General features: G+C 43.6%; 1 protein-coding gene across 2 annotated transcripts; it reads left to right on the top strand.

Moving 5' to 3' along the window:
* Positions 1–1,446: 1,446 nt before the first annotated feature.
* LOC129785613 (uracil phosphoribosyltransferase homolog) lies at positions 1,447–8,543 on the top strand. 2 transcript variants are annotated; one of them, XM_055818408.1, is made up of 5 exons: positions 5,292–5,387; positions 6,144–6,305; positions 7,073–7,171; positions 7,203–7,240; positions 7,856–8,543. In XM_055818408.1, the coding sequence occupies exons 1-5, from the start codon at positions 5,378–5,380 to the stop codon at positions 7,922–7,924; spliced, it is 378 nt and encodes a 125-aa protein (XP_055674383.1). In that variant the 5' UTR covers positions 5,292–5,377; the 3' UTR covers positions 7,925–8,543. The 2 variants fall into 2 exon arrangements, with proteins under 2 accessions (XP_055674382.1, XP_055674383.1); XM_055818407.1 differs by lacking the exon at positions 5,292–5,387 and adding exons at positions 1,447–1,702; positions 4,426–4,473 and having other exon boundaries at positions 7,073–8,543.
* Positions 8,544–13,119: the final 4,576 nt, after the last annotated feature.

Here is a 13,119-nt window from a genome sequence, read left to right as displayed (position 1 = left end):
CTTATACTGTGCAATACAGCGTGATCATGGAAACCCCTATTTGGAGTGCAGGGCTGTGATTGACATAACCCTGTTTCAATGTGCTACCAGTACAGACAGAAGAAAATCTCTGCCAGTTCTGAGCCGTATAAGGTACATGACCTGCAGACGAGTCAATCTAATTTTATTCTGTAGTGAGCACTGGTGCACCTGTATAATGAATAGCACATTATCACGCCCTTTGCTTTACTATCTCAATATAATATATTTAGTCTTCATAGCCTTCGGTACATCATGTTATTTATTCTTTCATCTAATGTATCTGGAGCAACTTGCTAGCAAGATGCAGCCCTATTTATCCTTCTACAGACAACAATTGCAGGAATAAATGTTAAACTAAAGGAAGAAATAAAAAAAATAGCAGCTCTATTCGTGCTATGGTGTGATGCATTTCTTGGCAGTCCCAGAGATTCAACAGTCTGGTATTTATCACAATGAAATGCAGAAATGTCTGATGATTACATGAAGAAAAATAAAGAGACTGAACATAAACTGCAGGCTGATAGATAAGGGCACATTTTTATGGCAGGCAGCTGCTAAAGCGGTGGTACATCAAGTCATCCTCATGCTGCAGCAGAGGAGGAGGGTGCACAGGACAGGGCAGCGAGGGGGGGCAGAGCTGAAACCAGTGATAAACAGGACAGTTTAATACCGAAGAGGAGAATTAGGCAGCCTGCTTAATCACATTATTTAACACCATGAGGATTATTTTTAAGGAATTTATCCCTCCTTCCTCTCCCATTGGATAACGCTGCAAAATGCTGGCTGTGGAGTCTATTTAAGATCTTTCTTTTTGAAACAAGCCACTGACATGCTGTGCAGTCACAGGAGTCTGTCTGGCAGCGCCCGGAGCTGCGTCAGAGATTTAGCATCAACATGAGTCCTTCCAGGACACAGTCTGCCCCTGGCTACGTGGTGGGTCCTGCCCTTGAGGCCCCCGCTGAGTTTGGCCCTGGCTCTGTTTGAAGGCTGGTTCTTGCCATGACCCCTCCACAACATGCCCTGATGCAATGGGGACAAGTTGCACTATTATAGACCTTCTCTATGAAGGGGCTTAACACCCTCAGGGGGTTTGGGGGCTAGAGTGGAGGAGAGTTTCTCTTTTGGAGGGTGGGAAGCTTCCGGTCTCTGTTGGGGTTATGATACCAGGATTATTGAAAAAAAGAGTTGAAGAGTAAGATTTATTACTGAATCTGAAAGGCTCAAGTTGCTCAGAGAGCTCCCGGTGCAAGTGAGACAGTCACTGTACAGCTTTGGTCAAGGTTGCTTAAAGTTAGGGTTAGGATCTGAGAACAGAAATGTACAAATCTCTGATCATTGCTAAGTCTGTAAAGTCTGCTGACCTACGGGAAACACACTGAGATGCAGGTTCATGTTGGTGACGGAGAGCAGCTGCTGTGTTGTCAAGCAAGGAGTGATCACCAGTTTCACTTTTGGGCTATGGTTACAAACCGGGTTAAGATTTCAGTTCAAAAAAGGAAATGTGCTGTCGCCTGGACTGTTTTGGACATCACACAGGCCACGTTCTTGGTTGAAGGATGAAGGATGAAGGAGGAGGATGACATTCATTATTCTGTACAGAGGGAGAGAAGCTCCTGGTTTTTAGCAGTTGCAGCCCAGTGGTGGAAGTCCTCCATTTCCCTGACACAAGCACAGAGCCAAGGTAACACATGATCCTTCTGTTCTGGCTTCATTTCATCCTTTTACAGTATGGCATATTGGATGCAAGATGCAAATGGATTGCACTCTAGAGCTGGCATTTCCTAAGGACAATTCAATAAAAAGATATGGACATGCTGCGTATGATACAGATCTTACATGCTTTGGGGGGTTAACATAGGTAGTAGCATGAGTCTCTGCCTGGCCACCTCTTCTGAGAGATGTTTTCCACATCCTCTGTGCCTCAAATAAAACTCCCAGCCTTTTGGGATCAATAATCTCCTCTTGTGCAGGTGAGGAGATTGCTGAGTTACCCCAGTAGCCTCCTAGGCTGGAGTGCAGACTCAACAGTGCCAAGGGCATCAGAAACAATTAAAGAAAAATGAGAATTGATTTGAAGAATGTAATAATCGCTCATCTAGCTGGGGAAAAAATATTTTATCACTGATGTATTAGAAAGAGTAACATTTACTCTCTGGTAAGTATTATGGCACCCACAGAATTAAGTCTGAAACCTCAAGGACTTGCACCGTAAATTATTTAATTCTAAAGAACAAGAAAACAATAATGTTGCAAATCAATCCAAGAGGCTAAAGGGGGCTAGAAGGGGGCAGAGGAAGCGTTTCTGATTCCAGTCTTGGCCCAAAGTAAGAAGCCAAGTATCTCCCTGGACCCCACACCTGCCTTTCCATAGCAATTCTGCTTCCCAGCATATCCTGCCCAGTTTTTGTAACCACTCTTACAGCCACTCTTGGAAATACACGGCTGTTCGCCCTTTGCAGTTCTCATGTGTCTTGTCCTACTGAGGCAGATGTGCTCACTGCAGGGTCAGCTTAAATGGGGATGGTGATGTCCAGGTACAGAGGATAGAAAACCAAAAATGAGTAACAAAACAAGGTGGTTTTCCAGGAGAAACTGAAAACTGCCATAGCCTGTAAGTCTCTCTCCTTGTGCTTTGGTGGCTGCCCTTGGACAAGCAGTTTTGTCACTCTGTGCTCAGCTTCTCGTGGCTCTAACAAGGGACAAGGAGCTTCATTGATCTTTGTAAAGCATTCAGTAAGCACCACATTTTTCTTTCATGTTCTGGATGCCCCTGCTACAGAACACATACATCAAACCCTGCCTGTAATGGAGTAATTAAACGGCACTGCTAAAGGGATGTCGTAGGATGGGACTGATTACAGCTCACCCAGAAATGTCTTCCCAAGTCCCAGGCCCTTCGACGTGATTCTCCCCTCCCCCCCCCCCCCTTCTCTGAATTTTTTTCTGTATTAATTTCAGCCAGTCCTGGGATTATTTGAAAAAGGGCCTTGGGGGACTTGTTCAAAGGCACTGCCACCACGGACGACTTTGCTTTCTGAACTGAAGCATTTCACTCCTATCTGTCTGGACATATGAGCTGCTCAGCACTGCTTCATTAGGCAAGTTATTTTTAAATTCCCAGAAAGAGCAAAACATTGAGCAAGGAATTAGCATTTGCTGTTGAAACAGCTGCAAGACAGAATAGGCAGAAACCCACTCTGCGTCCCCCCTGCCAGCCCTGTGATTAACCAGACGGCAGTACCCAAAGTCACTGACACGCGCAGGCTGCACATGAGATATTAGAAATCACACCCGAAGACAAGGATTGGTGAGCGACTGTCAAAACTGTATTTTGGATATAAATAAGTGGGTGACCATCAACACTGAATAAGAAAATGTCTTTGAAAGATCTCTCTTATCTCCAACCCCATCCTGTGTTTCCCACATTCCCCCATTTTTCTCTTAAGGACTTTGGCACTTAAAAAACCTCCATTCTGGTTTCTCAACAGCAACGAATGAAAAGATAAAGCCTGCCCAGGCTCCTTGCTTCCCCTAAACAAAAAATAAAACCCAGTGGGCACCCCAATACTTTCAAAATGCCAAGGACAGCACTAAAGCTGACATTACTTGGTTGTATTCTTACTTTGTAACATGTTTAAGTTTCCCAGTGGCTAATATTGCTCTTACAGCACAGAGTTAAAGCAAAAGGCACGGCAAAAAAATGTCAGAGGCACAATTTGGTAGCTGTCTTTTTGCAAATGCTGATTGCCCTGCGGCTTGTGCTGCTCAGGGCAGCTATGGCTCACACTGATAATGTTATGTGGGTAAAAAAAAAGTATTGGAAAGCTGTAGCGCATTAGAGATACGGCTTAAACCTGACAAGGGAGGGGAGATGACTCAGAATGGCCTTTTCAACTAACTGGGAGCACATGTGTATCACAGCTAAGGCAGTGTGCAGCTGTTCGGCTACCTGCGCCTGCCTGCTTCACCTCTTCCCCTCACCCCTGCCTGCAGTTGTAATGTTTCTGTATTTATTCAGAAGAAATCTAGCAGGAGCTGTTCTAATAACCTGCTCCCAATTCCAGCCTAATGAAGGCTGCCGGATTCCTCTGAATTAATTCCTATTCAAACTGGAGTGTTTCCTTTAGAAAAACAAAACAAACCTCATTAAGTATTTCCAGTGATTCTTAAGTGATGGGCACTCTGTCATAGTGGGTGGACTGTTTCAGTGGACAACTTTCCCCACTGCTAAAAATATACAGCAACATATTTTGACGTCCAGTTCCCAAACACTACTCTGCCAGATAAAGAACACTTTAGTGTTAAATTTGCCATGTGCTTTCCTAGAAACTGCATTTAAAATGAAATGCCCCTTAACCTTATATTTCTTAATAAACTGTGTTCCTTGCATGTTTTCTCATGAAGGTGTGTTTTCCAGCCCTCAGGGAAGTCTTCCTGGAGCCCACAACAGAGGTAATAAAACCTCCCTTGTCTTCCTTGGTGTCTCCCGTTTCGGTTCCACGGAAGCATTAGCTTCTCTTGGCAGAGTATCTCATTAGGAGCTCATGTTCAGCTGATTATCCCTCTTCTGAGCCACTGTTTTCCACGACTTTGTCACCCACCCTGTAGTACAGCTGCTGCTCTATTCTTAGGCTGATGATTTTACATCTGGTGGCACTGAAAAACATATTGTTCACTTAAGCCCAGCTCATTAAGTGATCCAGTTTAGGTTTGCTATCAGCGACCTGTTCCTAACTTCTCCACACTTGCAGATCACCAGTAATGATTTTATGTTTTCCTGTAGGTCACTGATGACACACTAAGCAGTGTGGGGTCAAGAACCGATAGGAAGCAAGCTATACCTTCTTCAGTGATGCTTCTGCTTACCTATCAGTTAGTTTTCAGTCCAATTAATATTTGTCATTTTGACTTACACCGTTCCTCTTTCTCAATCAAAATATCATTGAAGAGATGATCGGATGTCTTACTACCTGAAGGTTTATTCTATCAGCACTAGTGCTTTAAACAATGACGTAAGGAAAGCGACCGATTAACTTGACAAAGCCTATTCTTCATAACGTTACAGTATCTTCTTGAAATGATTTATTAGCAAGGCCTCTTACCTACATCATTCTATTTTGCTTTGCGTTGCTGTCAGCATGACAGACATACCACGTTTGCTCCAGTAAAGGCCATTCTTTCCCATCCCCAGATGGGTTCAACCTCTAACAGCCTTTTGTAGGGCCCTGCTTTATTGCAAAATGCAGTACCTCTGCCGCTTCGTCTGCAGGCAGGCTTGTGCTTGTTTGCGACCACTCCAACAGGACACAAGCATGAAGGAGTCAGATTTGAAAAGGGAAACTGCGGAGTCAGCATAATGAGAAGTGGTAGGCAGATCCTGGTTGTTGAACGGGCACAAATTAAACGTTTTGGAAACCTGTAAGCAACTTCCTTACAAAACTGTGCAACAACACTTCTCTGCAGCAGAGCTTTACCCAAACCTGCCAGTTGTTACTCTTGCTTAGGTATCCTTGACCACAAATGCCGAGTAGTACGTTCCATTAACTTTTGAGGAGACAAAGAGCCGCAGCAGATTTCACGTGGCCGTTGCAGGGCAGAGGCCAGGCCGGCTGCCCCCCCTGGTTTGCCGCCAACACTTCTGCTCACAGGGGTCTCCAAACCAGCCGCGCTCGGTGGGGGCAGAGTCACTGTTGTTTTGCCCAGTGCTGTGGAACAAACCTTGGTATCTGTGATGTAAAATCCAGCGGCTCCACAGCTTCCAGCGCTACGTTTGGCACCCCCCTGTCTCTGGGCAGAGCTCAGAGACGTTCTCCAAACCCCAGACGTTTGTTTTGACGTTTCCAGCTCCTGCCTCTGAGAGCTGAGCACTGGTGTGTGGAAACACCAATGCCCAGGAGCTGTGTAACATCAAGGAGACTCGGTTTTCTGTCAGAACAGAGAAAAAAAGGAAAATCACTTCAGGTGTTTTTAACACTTAGAACTGAGAAAAAAAATCCCCTTTTTTAGAACTCTTCACCAATGCAGTATTGGGGCTGTCTTATTTAATTGCAGCATGTTACAGTTGTGCCATTTCTCAGCGTGTAACAATTGTTCTTGGGGGTTTTTTTGCTGCTCATTTTGAGGAGAGGCAATGGAACAAGGTTTACGAGACTGCTGTAGATCAATCCGCATAGGAAAAATCCTGATACAGAGCGATGAGGAGACTCAAAGAGCCAAAGTGTACTACGCTAAGTTTCCACCAGACATCTACAGGAGAAAGGTTCTTCTTATGTACCCAATACTAAGTAAGTGCCTTTCCTCATTATGTACAGCTAGATTCATCCGAACAGCAAGTGTGCTCAGTGTAAAGGCAAACTTCCAAATTTCGGGGGCTTGGATTAAGTTTTCTGCTTGGTTTAGGTGACATAGCAGGGAATTTATCGGGCTGTGCCAGAATACATACTAGTCAGCCTGCACCAGCACGAATGCGGAGCAAATCATTTGGGCATGCCTGCGTTTGTGAGAAAGGTAGAAACATTAAGACATGATACACATTTAATTTTTAAAGTTTTGCCATGAGAAAAGACTCAAACAGTATCTTTCTCATGCTATTAAAAGACATTTTTGGATTAATACTGTAATCCTAGAAGTAAATTACTTTAGTTAATACTACCAAAAAAAAAAAATATCTGGTAAATGTTGTAAGGAGTTTGTCAGGGTGAAGTAACTTTTTCAGTCGATGATTTAATTCTGGTTCTACACATAGAGCTCTTAATTGCTATTTTACTATTTTAGATGAGCTTTCTTGCCTCAGGGCTTTAATAAAATCCACCGACTTCAGTGCTTGAAACCTGGCAGAGTTGGCCGTTTCAGAGTAGAGATGAAGTTCCTTCAGCAGGAGACCAAAGTTTTCTACAATTAAGACATGCAGAGGTGATAGTTTTCCAGTGGGAAAGGACAATATCATCATTCGGCCACACCCCAGTGTTAACACGGATATTTTTGGATGGCCTAGGACAAGTTCTTCCACCAGGGAAAAGAGAAATAAAAATCTCGCTTTTTCCCCTTTTAGGTACTGGTAATACTGTCATTGAGGCTGTCAAAGTTCTTGTAGAACATGGCGTACAACCAAGTGTCATTATCCTGCTAAGCCTGTTCTCCACACCTCAGGGCAAGTTGAGGCACTTGCCGTCTCTCATAAGGTGCCAAATCCATCATCCAGGAATTTCCAGAGATCGCCATTGTCCTGATTTCGGCTGGGATAGAGTTAATTTTCTTCTTGATAGCTGGTGCTGTGCTGTGTTTTAGATTTAGCGTGAGAATAATGTTAATAACACACTGATGGTTTTAGTTGTTGTTAGGTAATGTTTACACTAAGTCAAGGACTTTTCAGCTTCTTAGGCCCTGCCAGCCAGAAGGCTGGATGGGCACAAGAAATTGGGAAGGGGACACGGCCAGGACAGCTGGCCTGAACTAGCCATAGGATACTCCATACCATAGAACATTATGTTGAGTGTATAAACCAGGGGGAGCTGGCCAGGGCCGGCCGATCGCTGCTCGGGGACTGGCTGGGCACCGGTCAGCGGGCGGTGAGCAATTGTATTGTGCGTTGGTTGTTGGGGTTTTTTTGCTCTGTTCCTTTGGATTTTATTCCTCTCCTCTTCTCTCTCCTTTTCATGACAATTGTTCTTATTCTTCTTTACTTATTTTATGTTATTTTATTTCAATTACTGAATTGTTTTTATCTCAACTCTCCAGTTTTACCTTTTTCCCAGTTCTCCTCCCCATCCCTCTGGGGAAGTGAGCAAGTGGCTGCCTGGTTCTTAGTTGCCGGCTGGGTTTAAACCACGACAACCACTTAACTACAGAATTTCATCCTGTTGCACCAACACACTTTGGACAGAAGTATTTTGGAACGGACTGACAGACTCGGAACAAACGAGTTTGACTGTATGATGTCACAAGAGGGGTTTTTTCTATGTTTTATTATTGTTGAGTTGGTTAAGGGCATATTTTAAAATCTTTTTTGGCCAGAGGGGGTAAATACCTGACTTAGATCAGTTCTGGTCAGTTACTGCCTGGACACTGGCTCAGGTACAGTAAGAAAGCACTCTGTCATGACGAAGTCAGGCATCTCAATGTTGGGGTTGTATAAATTGCTACACATTCTGCTTTAATTTATTTATTCTTCTATAGCCTGAATTTTTTGGGTGCAACTGGATTTACAGCACCTAACTAGATAGAGACTGACAGTAAACTTCATGAGAGAAATCCTTTGGGCCTTTTCCACAATGCATCATACAGACCTATCTTACAGACCGCACCAATGAAAGTGGAAATGAATGTTACCCCTTAAAGAGCTATTTGCAAGTTAAAAAAACCCTACCATACACTCAGCTGAATGCTTCATCTCCTTTGTTACCTGCAGCAGTGAGTACAGACAGCCTGAGGAATTTCTGTTTTCCAGTGCATTTACCTAGCATGTTGAACAGAACTTTACACATCTTGCATTTATCATATGCTTTGTATGAGACCTTCTTTCAGAAGCTAAGGGGAAAAGAAAGTCAATTTAAAAAGTAAATAGCAGCCAGGCTTTAAAACCGCAGGTAGCAGGGCGTGCAGACAAAATTGCTGCTTTTACACTGCCCAGATCTCTAGTTAACAGCCTTTTTAAAGGCCAAAAATACTAATTGGAAAAACTGTGTGCTCCTTAGTAGGCCATCTGCAATTACGTTTGCGGCATCAGCTGCAATAATGCACCGAGCACAAAGATCTCAGCATCAGTATTTTGAGAAACACTGTTTCCCCGCAGGGATCTGACTGCTCATTTCCATGCTGCCTTGAAGAACCCAGACGCGTAATGTCTTCAGCAAGCGCCCCACGGACACCGTGTTCCTGGACACCCACCTCTCGCTGCAGCTTTCTGCGCTCGGCTTTAATCACGGGATGCAGAGGAACCTGCCCAGCTATTCTGTGGCACGGGAACGCGGCACCAACAACACGAACGCCAGGCGCAGCATACGGATATCTCCTTTAAGTACGCAAAAGAGAACAAATGAAGCTTGTTCCGTCACTCAGACGGACGTTTTCTCCACATTTGGTCCTGCCTCATTTTGACACAACTTCTGTATTTGTTTCAAGTTTCATCCTGAAGCTTTTAAAAACCTGATGCGTGAATATTGACCTGAAGCGGTTCTGAAGCCATCAAACTATTTACTGTTCTGACCTGGACAAGTGTTAGTTATAACCGAGTGAGGCTGAGCTGCTCGTAAGGAAAGGGAAAGACCAGCCATAACTCCTTACAGGAAAGGTTACTGAGTAAGAGTAAGTTCCTTGGAAACCTTCACAGCCGTTTCTGAATCGGAGCTGGATAGCTGCGTGTGATATCACAAAGACATCTGGTTTAGCCATCATTAGAAGACAGAAATTGATTTTATATACTCCCTAAGGAACAGCGCTGCAGCTCGACGGCAGGCAGGGATGCTGCCTGCAGACCTTGTAGGCAGCGCTGCTGCTGCTGCTGCTGCTGCTGCTGCTGCTGCTGCTGCTGGTCAGAGAAATACAGAAAGAATGACGTGGCTGCAACCAGAACCAAACCCAGAACAGATACAAGAACCTGCTCAGGAAATTCCTGTAAATCCACATGGTTTCAGCGAGAGCTCTGATCCTGCTGTCTTAACAATATGCTTTAGTTGACAGAATGAAAGTCACCAGATCATCTTCCTGGTTTTATATATGAGGAATTTAGAGTTTTAAAAGGCACAAGCAGCACTTCTGATGGTGCTGAATTCCTAGACGTGCCCTACTGTGTTCAGCTGCCACCTTCCTCTCGAGATCCCCCTCCAGAACATATTTTGCCAGAAATATGGTAATTAATTCTGCTGCCATCTTTCATCAAATACCGCTTAAGGTCCACCACAGGATCTACATTAGAAATGCAGGGTTAGACTGACAGGATTGAGGTGCTGGAGCGTGTCCAGCTCCGGGCAGGGGCTGGGGCGGGGGCTGGAGCACAAGTCCTGTGGGGAGTGGCTGGGGGAGCCGGGGGGTTCAGCCTGGAGAAAAGGAGGCTCAGGGGGAACCTTCTCGCTCTCCACAACTACCTGAAAGGGGGGTGCAGCAAGGTGGGGGCCGGTCTCTTCTCCCAAGGAACAAGTGACAGGACAAGAGGAAACAGCCTCAGGTTGTGCCAGGGGAGGTTTAGGTTGGGTGTTGGGAAAAATGTCTTCACTGACAGGGTTGTCCGGCACTGGGACAGCCTGCCCAGGGAAGTAGTAGAAACACCATCCCTTGAGGTCTTTAAAAGACGTGTAGATGTGGCACTTAGGGACATGGTTTAGTGGTGGACTTGTGGCAGTGCTGGGCTTGGTAGATTTAAACAGTTAAGACAGACTTAGACTTTAACAAGTTGGACTTGATGACCTTATAGAACTTTTCCAACCTAAACAATTCTATGATTCTGCCTGCTCCCCAGACAGGCTTGGAACTGAAAAGCATGGATGTGGAGGGATGTAAGTGAGTATGTAAGTTCTCCCAAGAGCACAGCACTGCCAGACAAACAAGACATAGATCAGAATTTAGCAAATTACTGGACACTATTAAAAACGACCCTTTAAGATGCAAAATTATTCTCCAGCTCTTTAAAACTCTAGCATGCCAGACCTACTGATTTAAAAATAACCAGCTGGATGGAAAATACTTTGTTGTATAAGGCATAAATATGGGGTTCTCTCCCCACCAGAACAGACGGAGAAAAGACCAAAGTTAGACTGTTAGGAACTGTTATATCCTTAGGCTTCCTCTCGGGTTTGTTCTGGGCTGGTACATTACCGTACATTGACTTCATTTGCCCGCTCAATACCTGGGTCTGCTAATATTTTGAGTATATAAGGATCGGAGTTTTGTGGGTGGTTTTTTTTTGTTTTGGTTTGGGTTTTTTTGCTTCAGGTTTAGAAGTTCCCAGGAGATTCAGATTTTTCTCACCTCACTGCATTTGGTTTATTACTTATCTATACTGTGAATAAACTATTTTAATATCTTTTAGGAAAAAAAAATTACAACATTTTTCTCATCTTCACAGCATAGCAAATAACCAGTTTTTAAGACCCTGAGGGATTTAAAGCAAATTTATTTACCCTCACTGAAGGAAACAACATTAAACTTACCATGGAAAAGTGTTGTAATTCTCCTTTGCTATACATACATCAGCAAATTGAAAACACTTATATACGAATTACACCATACTTTTGATATAGATTTTGGATTTTTTTCCCTATTTTTCCCCAAGTTCTCTCTGCAAATACATTTCCTCCTGTAAGCTTTTTGAAATACACTGCTACACCAATCCTATTTTTTCAAAGCTGTTAAGGAGATATGTATGCACAGGCCGTTAATTGTTATTAATGTCAACTGGATACTGAAATCCACTAAGCAATTTTGAAATATCAGAGCTTATTCTGCACCTGATCAACCCTGTGAGGGCATTGACAAATAAGCTCCACCAAATCACACCAAGGGAGGTACTTTTCCTTAGCTGTCTGCCCTGGACCTCAGCTACAGGTTTTTACCACTGAAGTGAGGCATGAATCAGCAGAACCCAGCTGCCACCTCTGCACATCACTGAGTGTTCATCTCCCAGCAAACTGGCAAATATCTGCCTGAAACGTCTGAACTCACCCACAGAGGTACAGTAACATGTTTGAGTCCTCTGCTGCTTGCCATTTGATGATCTTCAAGACTTTTGGTAAGATTAATCAATTAAAAATATTTCATTGAGGGCGAAAGAAAGAGACAAACAAACAAAATTACTTGCCAGATGTCATAAAATACTGAAAGCTGTTCCAGGAGCACAAACCGTGATTTTATCCCTTTGTTCAAATAGCAGAATATGCTCCACCTCCCATTTGCTCAATATTCCCTAACATTTTTCTGCTTAGGTTACTGGTGTATAACAAAGCCACTTTTATGCTGCTTTGACCTTGCCTGGTATTCAGAAAAGGTAGTGAGAAAAGACAGGATTCACTTTCATGCATAAATCATTCTGCCGCAGTCACATCACCTCCTATTTCTTCAGTTCTTTGAGGTCTGCCATTGGAGCACTCTGATAGATGTCCTGCTGATTTACTAATTGCCAATACTCACACCTGGTGGCTGTCTTATCAATTGTCAGCACAAGGCTTTCCATGATAAAGTGGATCGATTGTGTGCCAATCATTTGCTCCCTGAATTATCGATGTTTGACAATGGAATGAATTTTTTGCCTGCTTCAAAGATGTCTGGCCAACAATGAAAGTGTACACACACACTCAGCCACAGGGTATCTCTCTTCAGGGGATATAATTTCTCCAACTACTGGCATCTGTCAGAGGTAGGAGCACTGTCTACATAAAAAGATCTGTTTGTCATGGGTCAGGAACAAGTCAGTTTTTCCCAATGGCAAATATTTTGGTTCACTAAAACTGCAAAATTGCTTTGTGACATTAAATCTACTCATCCTAACTTTTCAATTTTACTCACATTGAACAGTCAAACCAGCGACATTAGGTCATGGTTTGACCCTACAGTAAATCCAACTGTAATGCAGGATCTATATTGCAGCAATGATGCAAAGGACTGATCTGATTTAAACTCAGTCTCCCAACTCCAATTTGCTTTTAAAAATGAAACAGGTTGACCTTCCGCAAGCAAGTTTTTTGCTGCATTAGGTACTACCTCACTGTCACTCCGGCTATATGCTGTATCAAGTATCACCTTCTGCAGCTGTAATAAACTTCCATGCTTTATGTTCCCGTTATTTCAAGAAAAATATAGTTGGGAGCCTACATCTGCTCCGTATGAAACTGGGACTGCTTCTGCTCTCCATTATTAATGGTTTTGGCATCATGGACTTCAGTCCCATAAGTTTCTAAGCTACTTCCTTTCCTGGTCCCATGCTGTGAAAAGTAAAACTGATGAGAAATATCCTGGTCCCATGCTGTGGCAAGTAAAACTGATGAGAAATATTCCCTGTACCTGACCCCTCCATTCTCTCTAGCACACACACTGTAGAGTTCTCAAGTCCGAAGGGGGAAATTTAGACTGTGACTATATAAAAGGACTTCATTTACATTAGAAGCCAGG

The sequence above is a fragment of the Falco peregrinus genome, chromosome 13, assembly GCF_023634155.1.
Source record: "Falco peregrinus isolate bFalPer1 chromosome 13, bFalPer1.pri, whole genome shotgun sequence".
NCBI classification, from domain to species: Eukaryota; Metazoa; Chordata; class Aves; order Falconiformes; family Falconidae; genus Falco; species Falco peregrinus.
The sequence above is the reverse complement of the archived record's forward strand: the minus strand, read 5'-3'. Positions and strand labels throughout refer to the sequence as shown.